General features: G+C 55.1%; 6 protein-coding genes across 6 annotated transcripts; 2 read left to right on the forward strand and 4 right to left on the reverse strand.

Moving 5' to 3' along the window:
- Positions 1 to 1,879: 1,879 nt before the first annotated feature.
- Positions 1,880 to 2,785, reverse strand: PHYSODRAFT_413676 (hypothetical protein; the record flags this gene model as incomplete). Its single annotated transcript, XM_009525243.1, has 2 exons — positions 1,880 to 2,566; positions 2,666 to 2,785. Coding segments are annotated over 2 exons (807 nt in total), but the record flags the coding sequence as incomplete, so codon positions are not given.
- Positions 2,786 to 3,561: 776 nt separating this feature from the next.
- On the reverse strand, positions 3,562 to 4,053 carry PHYSODRAFT_462233 (hypothetical protein; the record flags this gene model as incomplete). Its single annotated transcript, XM_009525244.1, has 1 exon — positions 3,562 to 4,053. A coding segment is annotated over one exon (492 nt), but the record flags the coding sequence as incomplete, so codon positions are not given.
- A 5,609-nt stretch (positions 4,054 to 9,662) lies between these two features.
- Positions 9,663 to 9,983, forward strand: PHYSODRAFT_379537 (hypothetical protein; the record flags this gene model as incomplete). The annotated part of the gene is made up of 1 exon (XM_009525245.1): positions 9,663 to 9,983. A coding segment is annotated over one exon (321 nt), but the record flags the coding sequence as incomplete, so codon positions are not given.
- A 161-nt stretch (positions 9,984 to 10,144) lies between these two features.
- Positions 10,145 to 10,327, reverse strand: PHYSODRAFT_496351 (hypothetical protein; the record flags this gene model as incomplete). Its single annotated transcript, XM_009525246.1, has 1 exon — positions 10,145 to 10,327. The coding sequence occupies one exon, from the start codon at positions 10,325 to 10,327 to the stop codon at positions 10,145 to 10,147; it is 183 nt and encodes a 60-aa protein (XP_009523541.1).
- A 2,293-nt stretch (positions 10,328 to 12,620) lies between these two features.
- On the forward strand, positions 12,621 to 13,460 carry PHYSODRAFT_402717 (hypothetical protein; the record flags this gene model as incomplete). The annotated part of the gene is made up of 2 exons (XM_009525247.1): positions 12,621 to 12,689; positions 12,801 to 13,460. Coding segments are annotated over 2 exons (729 nt in total), but the record flags the coding sequence as incomplete, so codon positions are not given.
- Positions 13,461 to 14,588: 1,128 nt separating this feature from the next.
- Positions 14,589 to 19,325, reverse strand: PHYSODRAFT_408934 (hypothetical protein; the record flags this gene model as incomplete). The annotated part of the gene is made up of 4 exons (XM_009525248.1): positions 14,589 to 14,727; positions 16,264 to 16,449; positions 18,742 to 19,076; positions 19,188 to 19,325. Coding segments are annotated over 4 exons (798 nt in total), but the record flags the coding sequence as incomplete, so codon positions are not given.
- Positions 19,326 to 21,399: the final 2,074 nt, after the last annotated feature.

Genomic DNA, 21,399 nt, shown 5'->3' on the forward strand with positions numbered 1-21,399 from the left:
GACGGTGTCGCTTGTCGAGTTCTCGACCATCACGGGCGCCCCCACGTTCCGCAGCAGCTACGTGCTGGACGAGTCGGTGGGCCAGTTCGACTTCGGCTCGGCGTTCGGCTTCTACCCGACGCCGATCGTGCGCGTGCTGAACAACAACCGCCTGGCCGTGGGCTTCCTCAACCCGGCCAAGTCCGGCAGCCCGAGCATCAAGGTGCTCTCATTCTCGTCGGACCTGACGCTCTCGGAGAACTCGCCGGTGCTCCCCGTTGCGAACGCCGACTTCTCGCTGGCCTCGGCTGACCCGAACGCTGCCGGCTCGATCGTCCTGGACGTGGTGGCCACGGACACCGGCGCCGTTATTGGCTACGCGGGCCTGTGGGCTGGCGCCCAGAACCAGCGCGTGGCACTGGTGGAGTCGTTCGGCCAGCCCGTGGGTGTCGTGTCCAATGTGGACGGATCGGACCTCGACATCGCGCTGTCCGGCACCGTGGACATCTCGAGCGACCTCGTCAAGGGATCGGCCTACTACGCCTCGACCGAGGGCAAGCTCTACGCTGCGTCGACCACTACGACGGACAAGTACATCCTTGCCGACGACAACAGCGTCGTCATCTCCAAGGACGCGCTTGTGGGAGTCGCCGTCAGCGGCAAGAAGCTGGTGGTCACGGTCTAACGCTCTCCTGCTGAAACTTCTGGGCCCCGGTGTTTATAGTTTTCCGTACTCACCCCTGACTCTCGAGTATCTAATTTGTTCCTGGTGCAGCAACAAGAACACCTCCATCTGATAGCGCGCGAACGAAAGCGGGGCCACTAAGTCATTAATGAACGTATTTGCTGTAGTTTTGCGCGATCGTATCACGATTCCTGACACTCAAAACATATTCTTTAGGTGACTGAAAAATCTGGGAGCTGGTGTGCGTGCTGGAGCCTGGTAAGCGGATCAAGACCTCCACGGTTGTTGACGAGCTGGCAATCCAGCAAAGCAGTCGATCTTTCTATTCTTGACAGGCCTTCCGAAATAATTATTTATTTTGAAATAACAATACAATATGTTCCACTCAATAATGCAAACCAATAGTTTATTTCAATTGTGATCCGAAATACTATTACAATAGTATTATCGGAAGGCCTGATTCTTGTTACCAAATGCCGCGATTTGGGAATCTATCCCCCAAGTGGTTGCAGCGCTGCAGAAGTTGCTGGCTTCACTCCTGGGCGACATGAATCAAACAGGCTCGACGAACACATGAAGCGACAATTACTTTTGCTCGCTTATTTTGCCTCACATAGGTCCACAAGGGAGCTGCAAGATACTGTAGTAACGGGGGCTCCTTAGCCAAGACGACGATGCGGCGGAGATTAGACAAGTTGTGCGAAGCGTTTTTTTTGACTGTCGAGGACTAGGATGTTAACCAAGGATATGTGTGACAAGACAAACCCATGCCATATTTTTAAGAAGAAATATGCTGTAGACCTCGATGAAGCCGACAAGAACATCTCACTGGTCTCCACCGTCGAGAAAGGATGCCTCGCACAACTTGTCCAACTTTCGACGCAACGCATAGCACCGCATCGTCGTGTCAGCTAACGACACGAGGTTTCCCTTCCTGTCTTGAAGCATCGTCGTAGACGCATGAGCAGCGGCTACGAGTGAGCAATACGCAGCCCCACACTTGTCGTCACTCCGACTATTTTCATTCTTCTGGTAAACTCGTTCGAATGTTTCCCACAACGACGCGTACAGCACGAGCACACCATCACCATTGTCCTCCAACGAAGCCAAAAAGTGGTGCACCTCTGCAACCATTTCAGGGGCAGAATCCCATCGCAGAGCATCTGCAGCAGAAGGGTTGATGTGATCGATCCCATGGTCGTTCGTGCCCACATTGGCCAGCCTCGCGAGTTCGTCGACAACGGTAGAGATCTTGACCCGCTTACCGGGCTCCAGCACGCACATTCGTTTGACCAGCTCCCACTCATCATCCTTACAGATCGTAGGTCGGGAAGGCAACTTGCCGCGAGTGGCGTGATATTTCACGGCGGCCTTGTCAGCAACACGCCACGGTAGACAATGCCCCGCCGTCTTGCCAGATCCCACAGCCCCCACCACTCGCAGCGCTTCCACAACGCACATGCCCAACGAATAGATGTCCGATGCTAAGGTTGGACGCTTGTTGGTATCGAGTAGCTCCGGGGCCACCCAGTTCCATGCCCCCAACACCAACATCTCCTGCTCACTGCTTGCGGCTGAACTGAGGCCAAAGTCCGTCACCTTCGCCTTTAAGTCGCTTCCGACCACGACGTTGTTGCCCTTCAGGTCTCCATGGACCACGTTTCGAGCGTGGAGGTACTGCACACCTAACGCCGCCTCGTACAGCTTCGGCCACAGATCACTGGGGTGTTTTCGCAAGTAGCTGACCAGGGTTCCGTTCGTGGCATATTCACACACGAAGAAGGGTCTTCCAACGTGACACGCACCGAACAAACGAACGACGTGAGGGTGACTAAAGCCGAGCCAAATTTCGACTTCGCGGCGGAACATCGTCAAGGCTTCTGCACGCTTAGTGTCGTCGATCTCGGCTTGGCTGGCCGACGGAACGTCCCATCCAGAGGAGTCAGAGAGATCGTATGAGAAAGACCTGTCATCGCTATGCGAGCCTCCGGCCAAGATCACTCGTTTCACCACCACATCCGAGTCCAGCCACTTGGCTCGATTCACGCTTCCAAAGCCACCTTCGCCGAGACAATTCCACTCGTCAACGATCAATTCGTACCAGGGAATGAACCACTCAGGCGCGAGTTCGGAGAACCCTTCGGTCTCCAGTTTGCTGCAGATTTCCTCGTACGTCGCTTTCATCACGTCCAGTTGGTCAGGAGTGTACTTACCCACCGGCGCCTCCATCTCGCCTTTCAGCGTCTTAAGAAACGCTGACCGTTCTTCGCTCGATTTTAAGCCATTCAGCAGAAGAACAGTGTCCGACACTCCTGACACGAACAGGCCGGTCTCTTGCGCTTTTCCTGCCATCGCCCCTCTTCTTCCTCTGCTGCCCCCAGCGATGCCGAGAGCGACCGAATACGCCAGTCAAGCGCGTATACGCTCGTGTTAGTGGCACGCGTCGAAGATAACCTCATCAATCGGGCTTGCTCAGGCGGCACTCTGATCGCTTGACTGAACTCGTTAACGAGCATGATGAATCGCTCGAACTGCGTGGGGTGGTGCGCTGCTTCCTGCAGGCACATGTACACGCTCCTCAGATCAGCAAACGCTCGCGTGTACTGGTCATCATCGCACTTCTCCATTGATGTTTCCAGCTTCGACCACATCGCTTTCATATCAGTGTCGATCTCATGCATATCAAAAAGTCACGTGGGCTCTTGATCCGGCTGAGCACATTTGGGGCTTTCGAGGGTAGCCAAACGCTCCAAATCATAGACGAGGGAAGATAAACCGGCGCGCTCGAGGGGACCCTGGCAGCACATACGCCACACGAACGCGCGTACAGCAGGATTAGGACAGAAGGGGTGAAATCCAGAGTCAGGCATCTCTGGTTTCCAATACCACTTACAGCTTTTGACCATAGAATCGTTATGCTGGCTCCATGGCTCCTTCCCAGTTGTAGCTTCCAAAACGCACATGCCCAACGAGTAGACATCCGACTCAAACGAGGGCGTCCTCCCCTCCAGTACTTCAGGGGCCTGCCAGCGCAACGGCCCAACAGCACCCGCGGAAACCTCACTGGATCTGCTCGTCGAGGCACTCAAACCGAAATTCGACAGTTTGGCCTTGCCGTCGCTGGCGATTAGTACGTTGCAGCATCGAAGGTCGCCGTGAACAATCCCGCGCTCGTGAAGATACTCAAGACCTAGCGCCACCTCATAAAGATACTTCCACATCGTTCGCTTGTCCACTCCGGGGGATGTCACGTACTCCAGCAGTGAGCCGTGGCTGGCGTACTCGCAAACGAAGAACTGTAGATTCGGAGCAGCTACACAAGCGCCATACATCTTGATCACATTGGGATGGCGTAGCCGCTGCCATAAACGCACTTCATCCCCAAACGTCGAGTGCGAGACGCCCGGAACAAATAGCTTCACGACTACATCGGCATCGAGCCATTTGGCTTGGAAGTCACCGCCAATACGACCATTCTGGCTGAACCCGGTCAGCTCGATTTCGGTCGGAGGGATGGAACAGCTCAACGATTGGTCCGAAGACCCGCTCAGGCATGTATCACCTGTGGATTGAGCAGTAAGTGAAGTAAACGGCGTGAGCATCCGGTTAATTTCGTGATATCCACGTTCTGCAGCAAGTCGGACGGCGGATGTTCCTTTGTTATTCGTCGCATTCACATCTGCACTGAATTGCTCCACCAGGCATCGAGCGACCGCGAGACTCTTGTTTTCAGTCGCCATCATCAACGCTGTGCGTCCGTCATTGTCCTTCGCATTCACATCGGCACCGCATTCACCAGCTAGGTACCGCACGAAATCAATCTTGTCGTCCATGACGGCCTTCATCAATGCAGAGTATCCGAGCTCGTCAGCGGCATTCACGTCAGCACCACATTGATTTGCAAGGAACCTCACCACATCCATGCGGTCATATACGACGGCACTCATCAAAGGTGTGCATCCTTCACTGTTTTGGGTGTTGACGTCAGCGCCGCATTGTTCAGTGAGGAAACGCACGACTTCCACGTGACCACCGTCACCAGCCCATACCAACGCTGTCCGCCCAGCGTTGTTTTTCATATTAACGTCTACGACGGATTCCTTCACGAGAAGCCGCACAATGTCCTTGCGACCGTCTCTCGCTGCACTCATCAAAGCTGTTGTCCCTTCAGCATCCTGGATATTTGCATCTGCAGCGCATTGACAAGTCAGGAACCGAACGACATCTAAGTGGCCACCCTCAACGGCCAGCATCAATGCCGTGCGTCCAGAATTCGTCTTGGCATTTACGTCAGCGTTACATTGGCCGGCGAGGAATCGCACGAGGTCCATGCTGTTGTTTTCAGCGGCCAACATCAGCGCTGTGAAGCCATTCGTATCACCAGCATCCACATCCGCACCACGGTCAGCGAGATACTGCACGACGTCCATGTGGCCATATTTCGCGGCCAGTATCAAGGCAGTGTAGTCTTCTTCAGCCTTGCCATTCACGTCTGCACCGCAGTTCTCCACGATGAACTGTACAACATCTTTGTGGCCATTAGAAGCGGCTGAGATCAATGCGGTGTATCCATCATCGGCTGTAGCATCGACGTCTGCATCACATTTCTCCACGAGCAGTCGCACGACGTCCATCTGACCCTTTTCAGCGGCGAACATCAACGTCGTCTTCCCGCATGTTGTTTTGGCATTCGCGTCGGCACGTTGCTGCGCGAGGAACCGCACAACGTCCATCTCCTCCTTCTCAGCAGCCCAAAGCATCGCTGTCACACCGCTATCGCTTTTCGCATTTACATCAGCGTCGCATTGTTCCACGAGATACCGCACGACGTCCTTGTGGCCTCTCATAGCGGCCCAGGTCAACGCTGTCTCTCCGCTGTTGTTTATAACATTCACGTCTGGGTCCAATTTCTCCACGAGGAACCGCACGATGTCTATGCGGCCCTTTTCAGCAGCCCCTATCAAGATCTCGCCCACGTTGGTTACGTCTGCACCGCATTGGCCGGCGAGGTACAGGACCAGGTCCATGTGACGGCACTCAGCGGCGGTCAGCAACGCCGTGTCCCCGAGTTGGCTTGTTACATTAACGTCTGCACCACATTGTTCCACAAGGAGCCGCACAACGTCCATGTGACCGAATATTACAGCCCTCATCAAGGCTGTGCTTCCGGAAAACATCGTGCCATTTACGTCTGCACCACACTCCTCCACAAGGCACCGCACGGCGCCCACGTCTCCATCTTGCGCGGCCCTGGTAAGAGCTGTGTTCCCCATTACGTCTCTGGCACTCGTATCAGCGCCACATTCTTTTGCAAGAACGCGCATGACGTCCGTGTGGCCATGGAGAGCTGCCAATATCAACGCTGTAGCCTCGCGGTCGTTTGCGGCATCCACATCAGCTTCGCATTCCTTCGCGAAGAAGCGCACAATATCCGAGTAACCGCTGTCAGCGGCCCACATCACTGCAGTGTTTCCGTCGTTGCTCTTGGCATTCACGTCAGCGTCACACTCTTTAGTGAGGAACTGCACAAGCTCCACGTTGCCGGATCGAGCAGCCCACACCACCGCTGTGAGCCCTTTCTGGTTCTTTACATTCACATCCGCGTCATATTGTTCCGCAAGGTACCGCACGACATCCATGTGATCCCTTTCGGCGGCCCATATCACCGCTGTGTAGCCATTCTCACCGTGGCATGCACATCAGCGCTACACTCGCAAGCGAGGTACTGCACGACGTCCAGGTGGCCATGTTGAGCAGCCAGCATCAACGCTGTATCTTCATAGTCCATTTGGGAGTCCACAGCAGCCTCACATTGGCTCGCGAGCAACTGCACAACGTCCATGTGACCATTCTGAGCAGCCAACATTAACGCTGTGTGTCCTTCGTAACGAGTTTTGGCATTCACGTCGGCGCCACAGTGTTCCACGAGAAATCTTTCATTGTCGACGTGGCCACTGACAGCCACCCGAATCAATGCGGAGTATCCATCTTCCGTCACGGCATTCACGTCTGCCTCACATTTCTCCGCAAGGAACCGCACGACATCGTTGTGGCCATATCGAGCGGCCCCGATCAATGCTGTGTATCCCCAGTAGCCCTTGGCATTCACGTCAGCACCGCATTCCCCGGCACAGAACTGCACGATGTCCATCCGGCCATTTGTGGCGGCCCGTATCAATGCTGTGTCGTCCGTGTTGTTCTTGGCATACAAGCTAGCGCCACATTGGTTCACTAGGAACCGCACGATATCCGTGTGACCATTCTTAGCGGCCTTACTCAAAGCGGTGGCTTCTTGGTGTCCACTTCAGCGCCACATTCGCCGGCGAGGAACCTCACAACGTCCTGGTGGCCATTTCGAGCGGCCCACAGTAACGCTGTGGACTGGTCACCGTCCTTGACATTTACGTCAGCGTCACATTCTCCCTCGAGGTACCGAACGGTGTCCTTGTGGCCGTATCGTGCTGCCTGCAGCAGTGCGGTGTCTCCACTTTCATTCTTGGTATTCACGTCGGCTGCACAGCGCCCCGCAAGCAGACGCACGACGTCCGTATGGCCCCCTTTAGCAACCCATAGCAACGCCGTGTCTCCGTCCCTGTTCTTCACATTGACATCTGCATGACATTGATCTGCGAGGTACCGCACGACGTCCACGTGACCATTTCGAGCAGCCCATAACAACACTGCGTCTCCGTCTTCATCCTTGGCATCCACCTCAGCGCCACATTGGCAAGTGAGGTACTGCACGACGTCCAGGTTCCCTTTCCCCGCGGCCCACATCAGCGCTGTATACTGTTTGTTGTTCTTGGCATTCGCGTCTGCGCCACCTTCCTTCACGAGGAACTCCACAATGTCCATGTGATCATTCTGAGCAGCCCACAAGATCGCTGCATGTCCGTCATCATCCATGGCGTCCACCTCAGCGTCACATTGGCAAGTGAGGTACTGCACGACGTCCAGGTGTCCGTTTCCAGCGGCCCGCATCAACGCCGTACACTGTTGTCTGTTCTTGGCATCGGCGTTCGCATCGCATTGCTCCACGAGGTACTGCACGACATCCAAGTGGCCATTCTGAGCTCCTTCCATCAACACGGTAGTTCCGAACTTGTTCCGAGCATTCACACCAGCGTCGCACTTCTCCACGAGGTACTGCACGACGTTCACGTGGCCGCCTCGAGCGGCGAACATCAACGCTGTTTCCTCCCTTTTGTTCTTGGAATGATTCACCCCAACGCCACATTCGCGAGTGAGGAACTGCACGACGTCCACGTGGCCACCTCCCGCCGCCCGCATCAGCGCTGTGCCCTCGTCCGCACGTTTGGCGTCCACGTCAGCGCCGCATTGCTGCGCGAGGTACTGCACCGCACGGAGATGGCCCTGGGCAGCAGCCTCCAGCACGGCATTTTCCTTCTCGAGCGCCCAGGCTTGCTGGGCCAACTCCTGAACCTTTGCAAGGTCTCCCGCCTTTGCGGCGGCGATGAACTCGCTGCCCCCCATCGAATCGATGCTCTCGCAAGCACGTGAAAATGGGGACTGGCTCAGGCTGGCAAGCTGTGGCTTGGCCCTACGTTGGTAGTGAACTGTACCCATTGACGAGAGGTGCAGACCAGATCCTGCGGTACATGTATTCGAGTACCTTCCCGATGAGATCACCAAGGCCTCCTGCCACCGTCTTGTCCTGGTCTTCGGCCGTGACGGTCGAGAGCGCGACGGCCAGCGAGTCCGAGAGCGTGACCAGGCTCTTGACCGTCGCGCCCGAGAAGACGTTGCCGCTGGCCGTGTTGGCGATGCTCACGGTCTTGGCGTCCGCGTCCGCCGTGGAGACCGTGACGGTGCTGGACACGTTGGGCGACGTGCCCGTCTGGTAGGCCATGAGGTTGGCCGCGTAGGCGGTCTCAGACGTGCTGAGCGGCGCGAAACTTGCTGTACTTTAAGCTACAGAGGTACTTGTCCCTCCGAGGGTAGCGAGGCTGCAGCACAGGTAGACCGTGGCTCGCTCTACGTCCGGTACGTCGCAGGCAATAGCCACCATCTTGTGAGCGGAGGAAGAGTGAAGAGTCACCGATTGTCCGAAATTGCAAGTATCTGGTGCCAGCAGCAGTTAAGCCCAAATGGCGGTCCTGCTAATGTGGTGATACATAGCCCAATGCGATGCTAATGCGTTGCAGCGATCATGTGGCGATGACACTACTGTATCGGGGATATGAAGCTCACTCGCACGAATTTGCTGCATGCTGCAGGCTTTGGGCCCTCTTTATCTTTCTTGGGCGCGTGGTTGGTCGGATTTCCAACTCTTGAAATCAGGTCCCCCCGCTCTGCGACGACCAAAATGGGGCCTTCCTCATTCCTTGAGGCGTCAAAGATGGGCGATCTCGCTAGGGTGCAGGAGCTGGTGGGGCAGTGCACGGACTTCAACCGAGGAGAGGCTCTACTACGGGCCGCTCTAGGCGGTCGCCTCCCGGTCGTGCGGTTCCTGGTCGAAGAATGCGCCGTCGACGTGGAATTCACGACAGAAAACGGAGTCACGGCGCTCATGTGGGCCGCTTCGAGCGGCAACGTTGAGGTCGTCCGCTATCTGGCAGAGCAAGAAGGCGCCAACGTCAATGCCACAAGTCAAAATGGCTACACCGCATTCGTGGTGGCGGCTGGATTTGGCTACACTGAGGTCGTGCACTACCTCGCGAAAGAGTGCGGCGCTGATGTCCATGCCAGGGATGAAGATGGGTCTACAGCACTGCTGCTGACAGCTGCAAATGGGCACATTGATACAGCTCGATATCTCGTGGAGCACTGCGGACTCGCCGTAGACGGCAAGAACACAAATGGCTACACAGCGCTCATGGGGGCCGCTCGCGAGAACCACCTCAACCTGGTGCAGTATCTCGCTGGACAGTGTGGCGCTCACGTCGACGCTAGCAACGGCGGGGGGAGCACAGCTCTGATGGAGGCCGCTGCGCACGGCAGCGTCGAGGTCGTTCGGTATCTCGCAGGACAGTGCAACGCTGACGTGGATGCTAGGAACGACGTCGGAGCTTCAGCACTCATGTGGGCCGCTGCCACGGGCGAGCTTCAAGTCGTGCGGTGTCTTGCCCAAGAGTGCGGTGCGGACGTCAACGCCAAGACGAAGGATGGGAACACTGCGCTAGTGGTGGCTGGTCAGAACGACCGCATTGACATCGTCCGGTGCCTTGTGGAACAGTGTGGGGCAGACCTGAGCGTCCAGAATAATGAAGGAATGTCGGCTCTGAATCTGGCAGCCCAACGTGGAAAGCTTGAGCTCGTCCGGTATCTAGTTGAGTATAGTGGAGAGGACACCAACGTCAAGGATGAAGCGCTCATGTGGAGCGCCAGGAGTGGGAGCATTGACGTCGTGCAGCACCTCATAGAACACTGTGGAGCCGACGTGAGGAGCGAAGACGGAGCCAGAGCCGTCATATTCGCCGCATCCCATGGGAATATCGAGGTCATGCGATATCTGGTTGATCAGTGCGGGGCAGACGTGAATGCGAAGGACAAGTTCGGAGGCAGCACAGCGCTGATGTGGGCTGCTGACAACGGCATGATGCAAGCGGTGCAGTACCTTGTGGAACAGGGTAGCGTCGATGTGAATACCAGGAGTGAGATGGGGATCACAGCATTGATGAGAGCTGCTGCAAGTGGCAACATTCAGGTCGTACGTTATCTCGTTGAACACTGTGGCGCAGATGCCGAAGCCAAGACCAACACTGGAGACACAGCACTCATGTGGGCCGCTGAAGACGGGAGGAATGACGTCGTTCGCTACCTCTTCGAAAACTGCGGAGTTGACGTGAATGTCCAGAACGAGAATGGAGATACAGCGCTGATGCGGGCGGCTGCGAACGGAAAAATACGTGTCGTCCGGTATCTCGCTGCGCACTGCGGTGCTGGAGTCAACGATAGAAATGAGGAGGGCGACACTGCGCTGATGAAAGCTGCAGCAAAAGGCAACACTGAAATGGTGCGCTACCTTGCTGAAGAATGTGGTGCAGACGTCAGTATCAAGAATGAAAAGGGCAATACAGCACTGATATCAGCAGTTGAGTACGAGCACATTGAAGTCGCTCGCTTTCTCGCTGAGCAATGTCCTGCCGACGTGAATGCAAGCAATGAATACGGGATCACCGCTTTGATGTGGGCTGCAAGGCACGGCTACTGTGACCTGGTGCAATACTTTGTCGAAGAGTGTGAGGCGCAAGTGAATGTGAAGGATGGAGAAGGGAAAACCGTACTGATGTGGGCTGCCAAGAGCGGCAAAGTCAAAGTTGTGCGGTATTTCGTTGGGCAATGCGACGCACAAGTGAATACCATGAGCAACGACGGAAAAACAGCTCTTCGAATGGCGGCGGACTATGGATATCACGAGATTCAGCGTATACTCACGCCTTTTCTTCTGCCTGCTTCCCATACCAGCGACTCCAACGAAACTGCTGGCACAGTAGTGACTATGTCTTCCTACGGTATTCCCGCGTCTGAAATCGAGCTGACTCTGTTCAACCGGAACGGGAACATCGGGGGCGAGTTCCGAGCCAAGTGGCTTGATGCGGATGTAGTCGTGAAGTTGTTCATCCCGGACGCATCCCATTCATCGTTCAAGGCTGAAATTCTGCTCTGGCAGCGACTCCGACATCCCAACGTGATTAAAATGTACGGGGCGTGTGAAGCCAGCCCTCATCTGCAGTTTTTCGTGTGCGAGTTCGCGAGCAACGGGTCACTGCTCGACCACGTGAAGGTACACCCCGAGGGGAAGGCAAACACGTGGAAACACCTATACGAGGCGGCATTGTGTCTCGAATATCTGCACGAACGGGGCATCTTGCACGGTGATCTGCGTTGCAGTAACATCCTAATCGGTAGCGATGGCCTGGCCAAGCTGTCGAATTTCGGTCTAAGTGGCCCAATGAAGAGGCCCTCTTCAGGTACCCCCGCATTGATCGGATCGAGGCGCTGGCAGGCCCCCGAAGTGTTAGAAGGCGAGATCGCATCGTATGCTTCGGACGTGTACTCTTTGGGAATCTCCATTTTGGAAGCTGTGAATGGAACGACTCCGTGGGGCGGTGGGGATGATTCAGCTGACAATTGGTCGGCACGGTTCAATAAAAAGCACTGGACTCCAGAGACGGATGGAGATTCTTCATGGTACGCTCCAGACTGTCCTGCCGGTGATGCACGCGAGCTCGTGTGGCGCATGTGCTGTCAAGACCCTCGCAAACGCGCCAGTCTGTCTGCCGTTGTGCGTGAACTAGAGCGTTTAGCCATCACAGAGAGCTCCGAGCACTCCCAGCCGGAGCACGACCCCGCAGACATGGTGCATGAGTACGAGTCCGGCAAAGTGGCAGGCTTGTGGCTGAAGCTAGTGGAGCGCAAAGCAAAGGTCAACGATGACCAGTATGGCCGAGTATTCGACGATCTCGAGAGAATTCACGATTGTCTTCAAGAATCAACCCGCAACTCGACTCTAGTCGCGCGATTCCAATCGCTGCTGTCGGAGTTTTACGAGACCATCAAGATGCCTCCCAAACAAGCTCGCATGATGCGGTTGTCGAGCACACGCGCCACCGCCACCAGCTTTTACTCGGTTCAGTGGCGCATTGAGTCGCTCATGGCATCGTTAGGCTTAAGAGAGTTCGAGGATTCGTCAGGAAGAGAAGCGCGATGGCAGCGGCAACAACAAGAAGACGTCGAGTACTTCGTCTCGGGGGTGTCGGACACCTTTCTTCTGCTGCAGGAGTTGAAGACTGCGGAAGAACGGTCGGCGTTTCTGAGGAATCTGCAGACTGAGATGGAAAACCCTGAAGGTAAATACACCAGTGACCAACTTGAGGTGGTGAGGAATGCGTACGAGAAGATTGCTGGAGGGCTTGAGACCGATGACACGTCGAAGGTTACACCCGAGTGGTTCATTCCGTGGTACGAGCTGGTTGTCGACGAGTGGAATTGTCTGGGTGAAGGAGGTTTTGGGAGCGTGTATCGAGCTAAGTGGCTGGACTCGGACGTTGTGGTCAAGCGAGTGAAGCTGGCTGGATCGGATTTCAAACTTGGAGCTTCGACCACGATCGATCCCAGTTGGCTGACATCAGAGGACCCGTCAGACAGTCAAGCCGAAGTGGACGCCAACAAGAGAGCAGAGACCGTGGCAATATTCCGTCGCGAGGTCGAAATTTGGTTTAGTTTGAGCCACCCGCACGTCGTTCGGCTCTTCGGCGCGTGCCATGTAGGCAGACCGTTCTTCGTCTGCGAATACGCCACACACGGGACCTTGGTCAGCTTCTTGCGAAAGCATCCCGGGGAAATATGGACGAAATTGCACGAGTCAGCACTGGGGGTTCAGTATCTGCACGCTCGAGGCGTCGTGCACGGGGACCTGAAAGGGAACAACATTGTCATCGGGAGCGACATGAAGGCGAAAGTGACGGACTTCGGCCTGAGTTCGGTAGCAAGTGGTGAGGACAAGACGTTGGTGTCCGGTGCGTGGAATTGGGTGGCCCCGGAGCTCCTCGATACGAACAAACGCCCGACCTTTGCCACTGATGTGTATTCTCTGGGCATGTGTATTGTCGAGGCGCTGCGAGTTGTGGAGGCTGTGGAAGCAGGCAAGGATTCGAGCCATTGTCTGCCGTGGCGCGTTGGGGACCGAGCAGCGGTGAAATACCACGCTACTCATGGCACTGTGCCATCTCGACCTGCGATCTGCGAGGACAGTCAATGGGAGTTGGTTGTCCGAATGTGTGTGCTGGAGGCTGACGAGCGGATCAAGATCTCGACGGTGGTTGACGAGTTGGCGAGGCTGGCCTATATGAGTACTACTACCAGCCAAGCGGTGGAACTCGCGGGCATTTCGATTTCGGGCGCGGTGACTTGGGAGTCGATTCCTGAAGTTACAGCGCAGGCGCAAGGACTGTTGGCTTCGCTGCAATGTGACGATGCCATGATCTCCCAGTACACTGCTTTGTGGGAAAGGCTCGAGCAAGTTTGCGAGCATGTCGATGACGACGAAAGCTGTGGCAACGATAGATGTCGTTTAGCATTTTGCTCACTCGTCGCCGCCTCGCGTGAATCCACGGTGAAGCTGCGAGAAAGGAAGGGAGGTATCATTTCGGTCGCTGAGACGACGATGCGGTGTTTCGCATTGCAGCGGTCGTTGGATAAATTCTGTGAAGCATACTTTCTTGATCGTGGGTTCCAGAGATAGAGTTGATATGTAGGTTGCAATATTCAAAGTTTGCAGGTAAAATAGGGTTAAATCGCACAAAGTTGTAAAGCTCAAGGTTGTGTGAACCCTGCTTGTGTGCATTATAAAGTTGGACTCACGATATTCTGTCTTCTGTCCCTCTCACCCCCCAAGAATTCGATATGCTTGTCTAATACCAGCACACTGAATGAGCTCCGCCCTCCCCTGTTCAAGCAACTTTAATGCACACGAGCAGTGTTTTATTTTCTTTCACTACGCTGAACTTCACTACTTTGTGCGATTTAACCCTACGTTTCAACACACTTTGGGTAAGCGTTCAAATGTGCAAAGTATACATCAAATACGGCGCCCACAAACAAGAAAGTATGCCTCGCAAAATTTCTCCAACCACCGCTGCAGCGCGTAGCACCGCATCGTCGTCTCAGCCAACGCGACGATATCTCTTTTCCTATTTTGCAGCTGCGCCGTTGACTCACGAGAGGCGGCAACGAGTGAGCAAAATGCTGAAAGACAGGCGTCGCCCTGACTGTCATCAATCCGTCTGTGAATCTTCCCAAGGCTTCCCCACAACGACACGTACAGCGATATCGTTGCATCCGGTTGATCGCCGTCTTCTTGCAGCGACAGTAGCAGCTGTTGCATCTCCGCAACCACTTCGGGGATTGATTCCCATTTCGCAGTAGCAACCCCTAACGATTGTACACCGATACCGGCCGCCACTGCCAGCTCATCCACTACCGTCGAGATCTTGATCCGTTTGTCAGGCTCCAGCGCGCACATTCTTTGGATAAGCCCCCACTGATCGTCCTCGCAGATCCGAGGTCGAGACGGCAACTCTCCGTGTGTTGCGTGGTATCTCACTGCAATTCTATCGCCAACGCACCATGGCAGGCAATAGCTCGAGTCTTTGCCGGCTGCCACTGCCTCCACAACTCGGAGGGCCTCCACAATACACATACCCAGCGAGTACACATCAGAGGCGAAGGTTGGCACTTTGCTGCCGTCAAGTAACTCTGGGGCCACCCAATGCACTGCACCTGAAACCAAAACCTCAGCGTTACTGCTCGCGGTTGAGCTCAGACCAAAGTCCGTCACCTTGGCCTTCAAGTCGCCCCCGACGACGATATTGTTCCCTTTCAGGTCGCCATGAACGACGTCTCGAGCGTGGAGATACTGCACACCTAACGCAGCCTCGTGCAGCTTCGGCCACAGTTCATCAGGGTGCTTCCGCAAGTAGCTGATCAAGGTTCCGTTCGTTGCATACTCACAGACGAAGAAGGGTCTGTCAACGTGGCACGCTCCAAAGAGCCGAACGACGTGGGGATGGCTGAAGCGGAACCAAATGTCGACTTCGCGGCGGAACATGGCTACAGCTTCTACGGTGTTGGCTGCTTTCGGCTCGGATTGGGTAGTTGAAGGATCATCGGACGCCAACAAACTCGAACAAAACGTAGTGGAAGGGTCTGCCTTGCCCCCCGAGCCAGCTAAGATAACTCGCTTCACCACGACATTCGAGTCCAGCCATTTGGCTCGATACACGCTCCCAAACCCACCTTCACCGAGACAAGACGCCTCGTCGATTACCAACTCGTACCAGGGGATGAACCATTCTGGTGCAAGCTTCGACGTTTCTTTCGTGTCAACTTCGCTGGAAATGTCCTCGCATGCCTTCCTCATCACCTGATGTTGATCGACCGTGTAAGTGCCAAGAGGAGACTCTATGGTCGCCCTTAACCTTCTCAGGAACGCCAAGCGCTCTTCAACTGTCTTCAAAATCCGTAGCAGAAGACGCGTATTCGATATGCCTGACACGACGAAGTCATTTTGTTGTTGCTGCCACCGCGCTTCTGTCCCAGTTGCTGCCGCGTCAACCGAGTCTTTCAAGCCGAGTGATACCATCAGTGACTCAACGCTCCTTTGGATCGCGTAGAAGCTGTTGCTAGTGGCCCGCGTTGACGACAACCGTAGAACTAGAGCTTGCTCAGGCTCCATGGTGACCACTTGAATGAACTCGACCAGGAGCGCGTGAAAACACGCAAATACTCCATGCTGGTGGATGGACACTCGCAGACATTTCTGGATTGTCGTAAGTTGACTGAATGCTCCGTAGTATTGAGAGTTGTCGTTTTTCTTCATGCTCGCTTGCAATCTCAGCCATGCGTCTTGCATTTGGCCATTCTTGAATGCACCAAACGAGTCTGCGGGATCAAATTCCGGTTGGGAGGGCTCTGAACTCTCCTCGATGGCTAAACGCTCCAGTTCGCAGACGACAGACGACAACTTGACACGTTTCCGAGGCGATTTACAACACATTCGCCAGACTAAAGCACGCGCGGTACGATGAGGATACTTTGGAGTATACCAAGCATCCACACCCTTTTCTGGAGCCCACTCCCCTTTAAAGTGCCTAACGGCCCAATGATCCGTATCGCCCCATGGTTGCTTCCAGGTTGCAGCCTCCAGTATGCACATTCCTAATGAATAAACGTCCGACTCAAATGACGGCGCCATTCCCTCCAGAACCTCGGGGGCCTGCCAGCGCATGGATCCAACAACATCGGAAGTATTTGTGCTCGATCTTTTCTTCTGGCCACTCAGCGCAAAATTCGACAGCTTTGCTATGCCATCGCCGCCGATCAGAATGTTGCAGCAACGGAGATTTCCGTGAACAATCCCGCGCTCGTGCAAATACTCGAGCCCCAACGCCGCCTCAAGCAGGTATTTCCACATAATTGCCGGCTTCTCCACCGACGAAGCAGTCACATGCTCGAGAAGTGACCCATTGCTGGCGTACTCGCATACGAAGAACTGCAGCCCGGGACCCGCCTCACACGCACCATACATCTTGATGACATTAGGATGTCGTAGACGCTGCCAGAGGCCCACCTCATCGTTGAAAGACGAGTGTGATGCATCCGGAATGAACAGCTTCACGACTGCGTCGGCATCGAGCCACTTGGCCTGGAAGTCGCCCCCGATGTGGTGGCTCTGGGTGAAGCGGGTGAGCTCGATTTCGGACGGAGGAATTGAGCTGCTAGGCGAATGGACGGAAGGCGAAACAACAGTCTCAGCCATTTTGCTCGCGTCGCCAACGCATAACCTTAGCAATCGCATTTGAGGCCACTGATGCAACACTTTGGCCGCAAGGAGCTTTGCCCGGAGGCTGGCCACCCAACGATAGAGTCGCTTCCGAACACTGCTGTCATGACCTCGGTGGGGTTGAGTCGGCGACAGTGAGATACAAGGCGTCAGTAGCCGCTGAATGTCGTGATGCCCGTGGTCGGCAGCAAGTCTCACAGCCGTCTTTCCGTCCATGTTCTCGGCATTCACATCTGCGCCGCATTGCTGAACGAGGTACTGCACGACGTCAACGCGACCGGTTTCAGCGGCCTTCATCAGCGCTGAGTTTCCTTCGTGGTCCTTACAATTCACGGCAACGCCACACTGTTCGACGAGGAACCGCACCATTTCAAGCTGGCCGTGGGTGGCAGCCACAATCAGCGCGGCGCCTCTGACGTCGTCCGGTGCGTTCTCGTTTGCACTACGAAAGCCTTTGAGACCCGGTACAGCATGAGCCAGGCTCTGGTAGAACCCGTGTGGGTTGTTCGCATCCACTGTCGCGTAAGGTTGGCCGACGACCGCTTCCGTGAACTCACCGCTCTGCATTCGTTTCCTCCGTCTGCTTCGTGGTGGGTGTCGGAATCGAGACTGACCATCGTGGAAGTGCTCTTCTACCGGCTTTGCTCTCTGCCGATGGGGTGCATGTAGATAGATCCACCAGCCTAATGTAGCTGCTGAGGCGGTAGTAGCCAGCACTTCTTCCGACTATCGGCCCAGGACGCGGCCGAGTCGATGCTTCCTAGCCACTTGCTCTCACCCCATCAGCGCTACGAGAGCAACAATCTCCCAGACAGGCGCACAAAGTCTCTGCCCGACACCGACTGGCTCCTCTTGGCACCTCTAGCAGCTTGGAAAGCTGTTGGGTCTGGTTGGAAACAAATGAAGTATAAGGTTATCCGTTCATAAGAGAAATTATTGAGAAAAGAGTTTAGTAAGTTCAAACGACTTCACTGCACAACTTGAGTTTAACCCAACGTTTCTACAAACTTGTTTAACATGTATACCTCAAACATTAGCATGGTGCCCACCAACAAGAAAGTATGCCTCGCACAATTTATCCAAACGCCGCTGCAACGCGTAGCACCGCATTGTTGTCTGAGCCAACGAGACAATGTCTCCTTTCCTGTTTTGCAGCTGCGTCGTGGACTCTCGAGAGGCGGCCACGAGTGAGCAAAATGCTGAACGATAGGCGTCGCCCTGACCGTCATTAATTCGCCTGTGAATCTGCCCAAGGCTTCCCCACAACGACATGTACAGCGAAATCGTCGCATCAGGCTGATGGCCGTCTTCTTCCAGCGAAGCCAACAGTCCTTGCGCCTGCGCTGTAACTTCAGGAATCGACTCCCAAGTCACCGCGCCCGAAATCGAAATGCCCGCGAGTTCCACCGCTTGGCTGGTAGTAGTACTCATATAGGCCAGCCTCGCCAACTCGTCAACCACCGTCGAGATCTTGATCCGCTCGTCAGCCTCCAGCACACACATTCGGACAACCAACTCCCATTGACTGTCCTCGCAGATCGCAGGTCGAGATGGCACAGTGCCATGAGTAGCGTGGTATTTCACCGCTGCTCGGTCCCCAACGCGCCACGGCAGACAATGGCTCGAATCCTTGCCTGCTTCCACAGCCTCCACAACTCGCAGCGCCTCGACAATACACATGCCCAGAGAATACACATCAGTGGCAAAGGTCGGGCGTTTGTTCGTATCGAGGAGCTCCGGGGCCACCCAATTCCACGCACCGGACACCAACGTCTTGTCCTCACCACTTGCTACCGAACTCAGGCCGAAGTCCGTCACTTTCGCCTTCATGTCGCTCCCGATGACAATGTTGTTCCCTTTCAGGTCCCCGTGCACGACGCCTCGAGCGTGCAGATACTGAACCCCCAGTGCTGACTCGTGCAATTTCGTCCATATTTCCCCGGGATGCTTTCGCAAGAAGCTGACCAAGGTCCCGTGTGTGGCGTATTCGCAGACGAAGAACGGTCTGCCTACATGGCACGCGCCGAAGAGCCGAACGACGTGCGGGTGGCTCAAACTAAACCAAATTTCGACCTCGCGACGGAATATTGCCACGGTCTCTGCTCTCTTGTTGGCGTCCACTTCGGCTTGACTGTCTGACGGGTCCTCTGATGTCAGCCAACTGGGATCGATCGTGGTCGAAGCTCCAAGTTTGAAATCCGATCCAGCCAGCTTCACTCGCTTGACCACAACGTCCGAGTCCAGCCACTTAGCTCGATACACGCTCCCAAAACCTCCTTCACCCAGACAATTCCACTCGTCGACAACCAGCTCGTACCACGGAATGAACCACTCGGGTGTAACCTTCGACGTGTCATCGGTCTCAAGCCCTCCAGCAATCTTCTCGTACGCATTCCTCACCACCTCAAGTTGGTCACTGGTGTATTTACCTTCAGGGTTTTCCATCTCAGTCTGCAGATTCCTCAGAAACGCCGACCGTTCTTCCGCAGTCTTCAACTCCTGCAGCAGAAGAAAGGTGTCCGACACCCCCGAGACGAAGTACTCGACGTCTTCTTGTTGTTGCCGCTGCCATCGCGCTTCTCTTCCTGACGAATCCTCGAACTCTCTTAAGCCTAACGATGCCATGAGCGACTCAATGCGCCACTGAACCGAGTAAAAGCTGGTGGCGGTGGCGCGTGTGCTCGACAACCGCATCATGCGAGCTTGTTTGGGAGGCATCTTGATGGTCTCGTAAAACTCCGACAGCAGCGATTGGAATCGCGCGACTAGAGTCGAGTTGCGGGTTGATTCTTGAAGACAATCGTGAATTCTCTCGAGATCGTCGAATACTCGGCCATACTGGTCATCGTTGACCTTTGCTTTGCGCTCCACTAGCTTCAGCCACAAGCCTGCCACTTTGCCGGACTCGTACTCATGCACCATGTCTGCGGGGTCGTGCTCCGGCTGGGAGTGCTCGGAGCTCTCTGTGATGGCTAAACGCTCTAGTTCACGCACAACGGCAGACAGACTGGCGCGTTTGCGAGGGTCTTGACAGCACATGCGCCACACGAGCTCGCGTGCATCACCGGCAGGACAGTCTGGAGCGTACCATGAATGATCTGTATCCATCTCTGGTTTCCAGTTTGTTTTGTATGCTTTCACCCTCCGCTCATCGAGATCCCCCCATGGAATCTTACCGGTTTCAGCTTCCAAAACACACATTCCCAGCGAATGCACATCCGATTCAGGCGATAGAGGCTCGCCTAGGGCAACCTCAGGGGCCTGCCAGCGCATGGACCCAAGCACACCTGATGAAACTTGGCTGGAACTTTTCATCGGGCTACTTAGATCGAAATTCGACAGCTTGGCCAGGTCATCGCTACCGATCAAAATGTTACCGCAACGCAGATCTCCGTGGACAACACCCGTTCGTGGAGATACTCGAGTCCCAACGCCGCCTCGTGCAAATATTTCCACTTAGTCGGCTTTTCCAGTTTGAGATGTGAGCTGGTGCTCGCGTTCTCGCACACAAAGAACTGGAGAGATGGACCAGCAGCGCACGCGCCATATATCTTAATCACGTTGGGGTGTCGGAGTCGCTGCCATAAACAAACTTCATCTTCAAAAGGCGAATAGGACGAGTCTGGGACGAAAATCTTGGCAAACACATCAGCATCGAGCCACTTAGCGCGTAAATTGCCTCGTACCTTCGGACTAGAGACAGAAATGAGCTCGACTTCAAGCGGGGGGATTGAAAACCTTGGCGGCAGAGTCGCAGTTCCTGTTGCACCACTTGCGCATATTTGCGTCGCTGGGGCGATATACGGAGTAAGGATCCGTTTAATGTCGTGGTACCCACGCTCAGCAGCCAGTCTTACAGCACTCTTTCCAGCTTTGCCCGTTGGGTTCACATCTGCGTGACATTGTTCAACCAGACACCGAACCACCTCCATTTTGCCCTGTTTGGCGGCTCTCATCAATGCTGTCTCGCCCTCGTTGTTCATGGCGTTGACATCTGCGCCACACTGCTCAGCGATGTACCGAACAACGTCAAGCTGACTGTTAAGGCAGCCCACATCAACGCTGTGCACCCGCCTCCATCCCGAGTGTCGATGTCGGTACTACTTTGTTCAATAAGGTACCGAACTACATCAATTTTGCCGAATCGCGCAGCTAGCATCAGCACTTTGCGGCTCGAGGCGTCCACGTCTGCGCCGCATCCTTCAGCGAGATAACGGACCACTTCGACGTGACCGCGACGAGCAGCCATGACCAATGCTGTGTATCCGTACGAGTCTTCCGCGTTCACTTCTGCGCTGCATTTCCCCGCGAGATACCTGACAACCTCCAAGTGACCGTGCTTAGCCGCCAGCATCCGCGCTGTACTGCCAAATTCGTCCTGTGAATTCACATCTGCCCGCATTGTCCGACAAGATACCGCACCACCGCT

Source organism: Phytophthora sojae (assembly GCF_000149755.1).
Source record: "Phytophthora sojae unplaced genomic scaffold PHYSOscaffold_3, whole genome shotgun sequence".
NCBI lineage: Eukaryota > Oomycota > Peronosporomycetes > Peronosporales > Peronosporaceae > Phytophthora > Phytophthora sojae.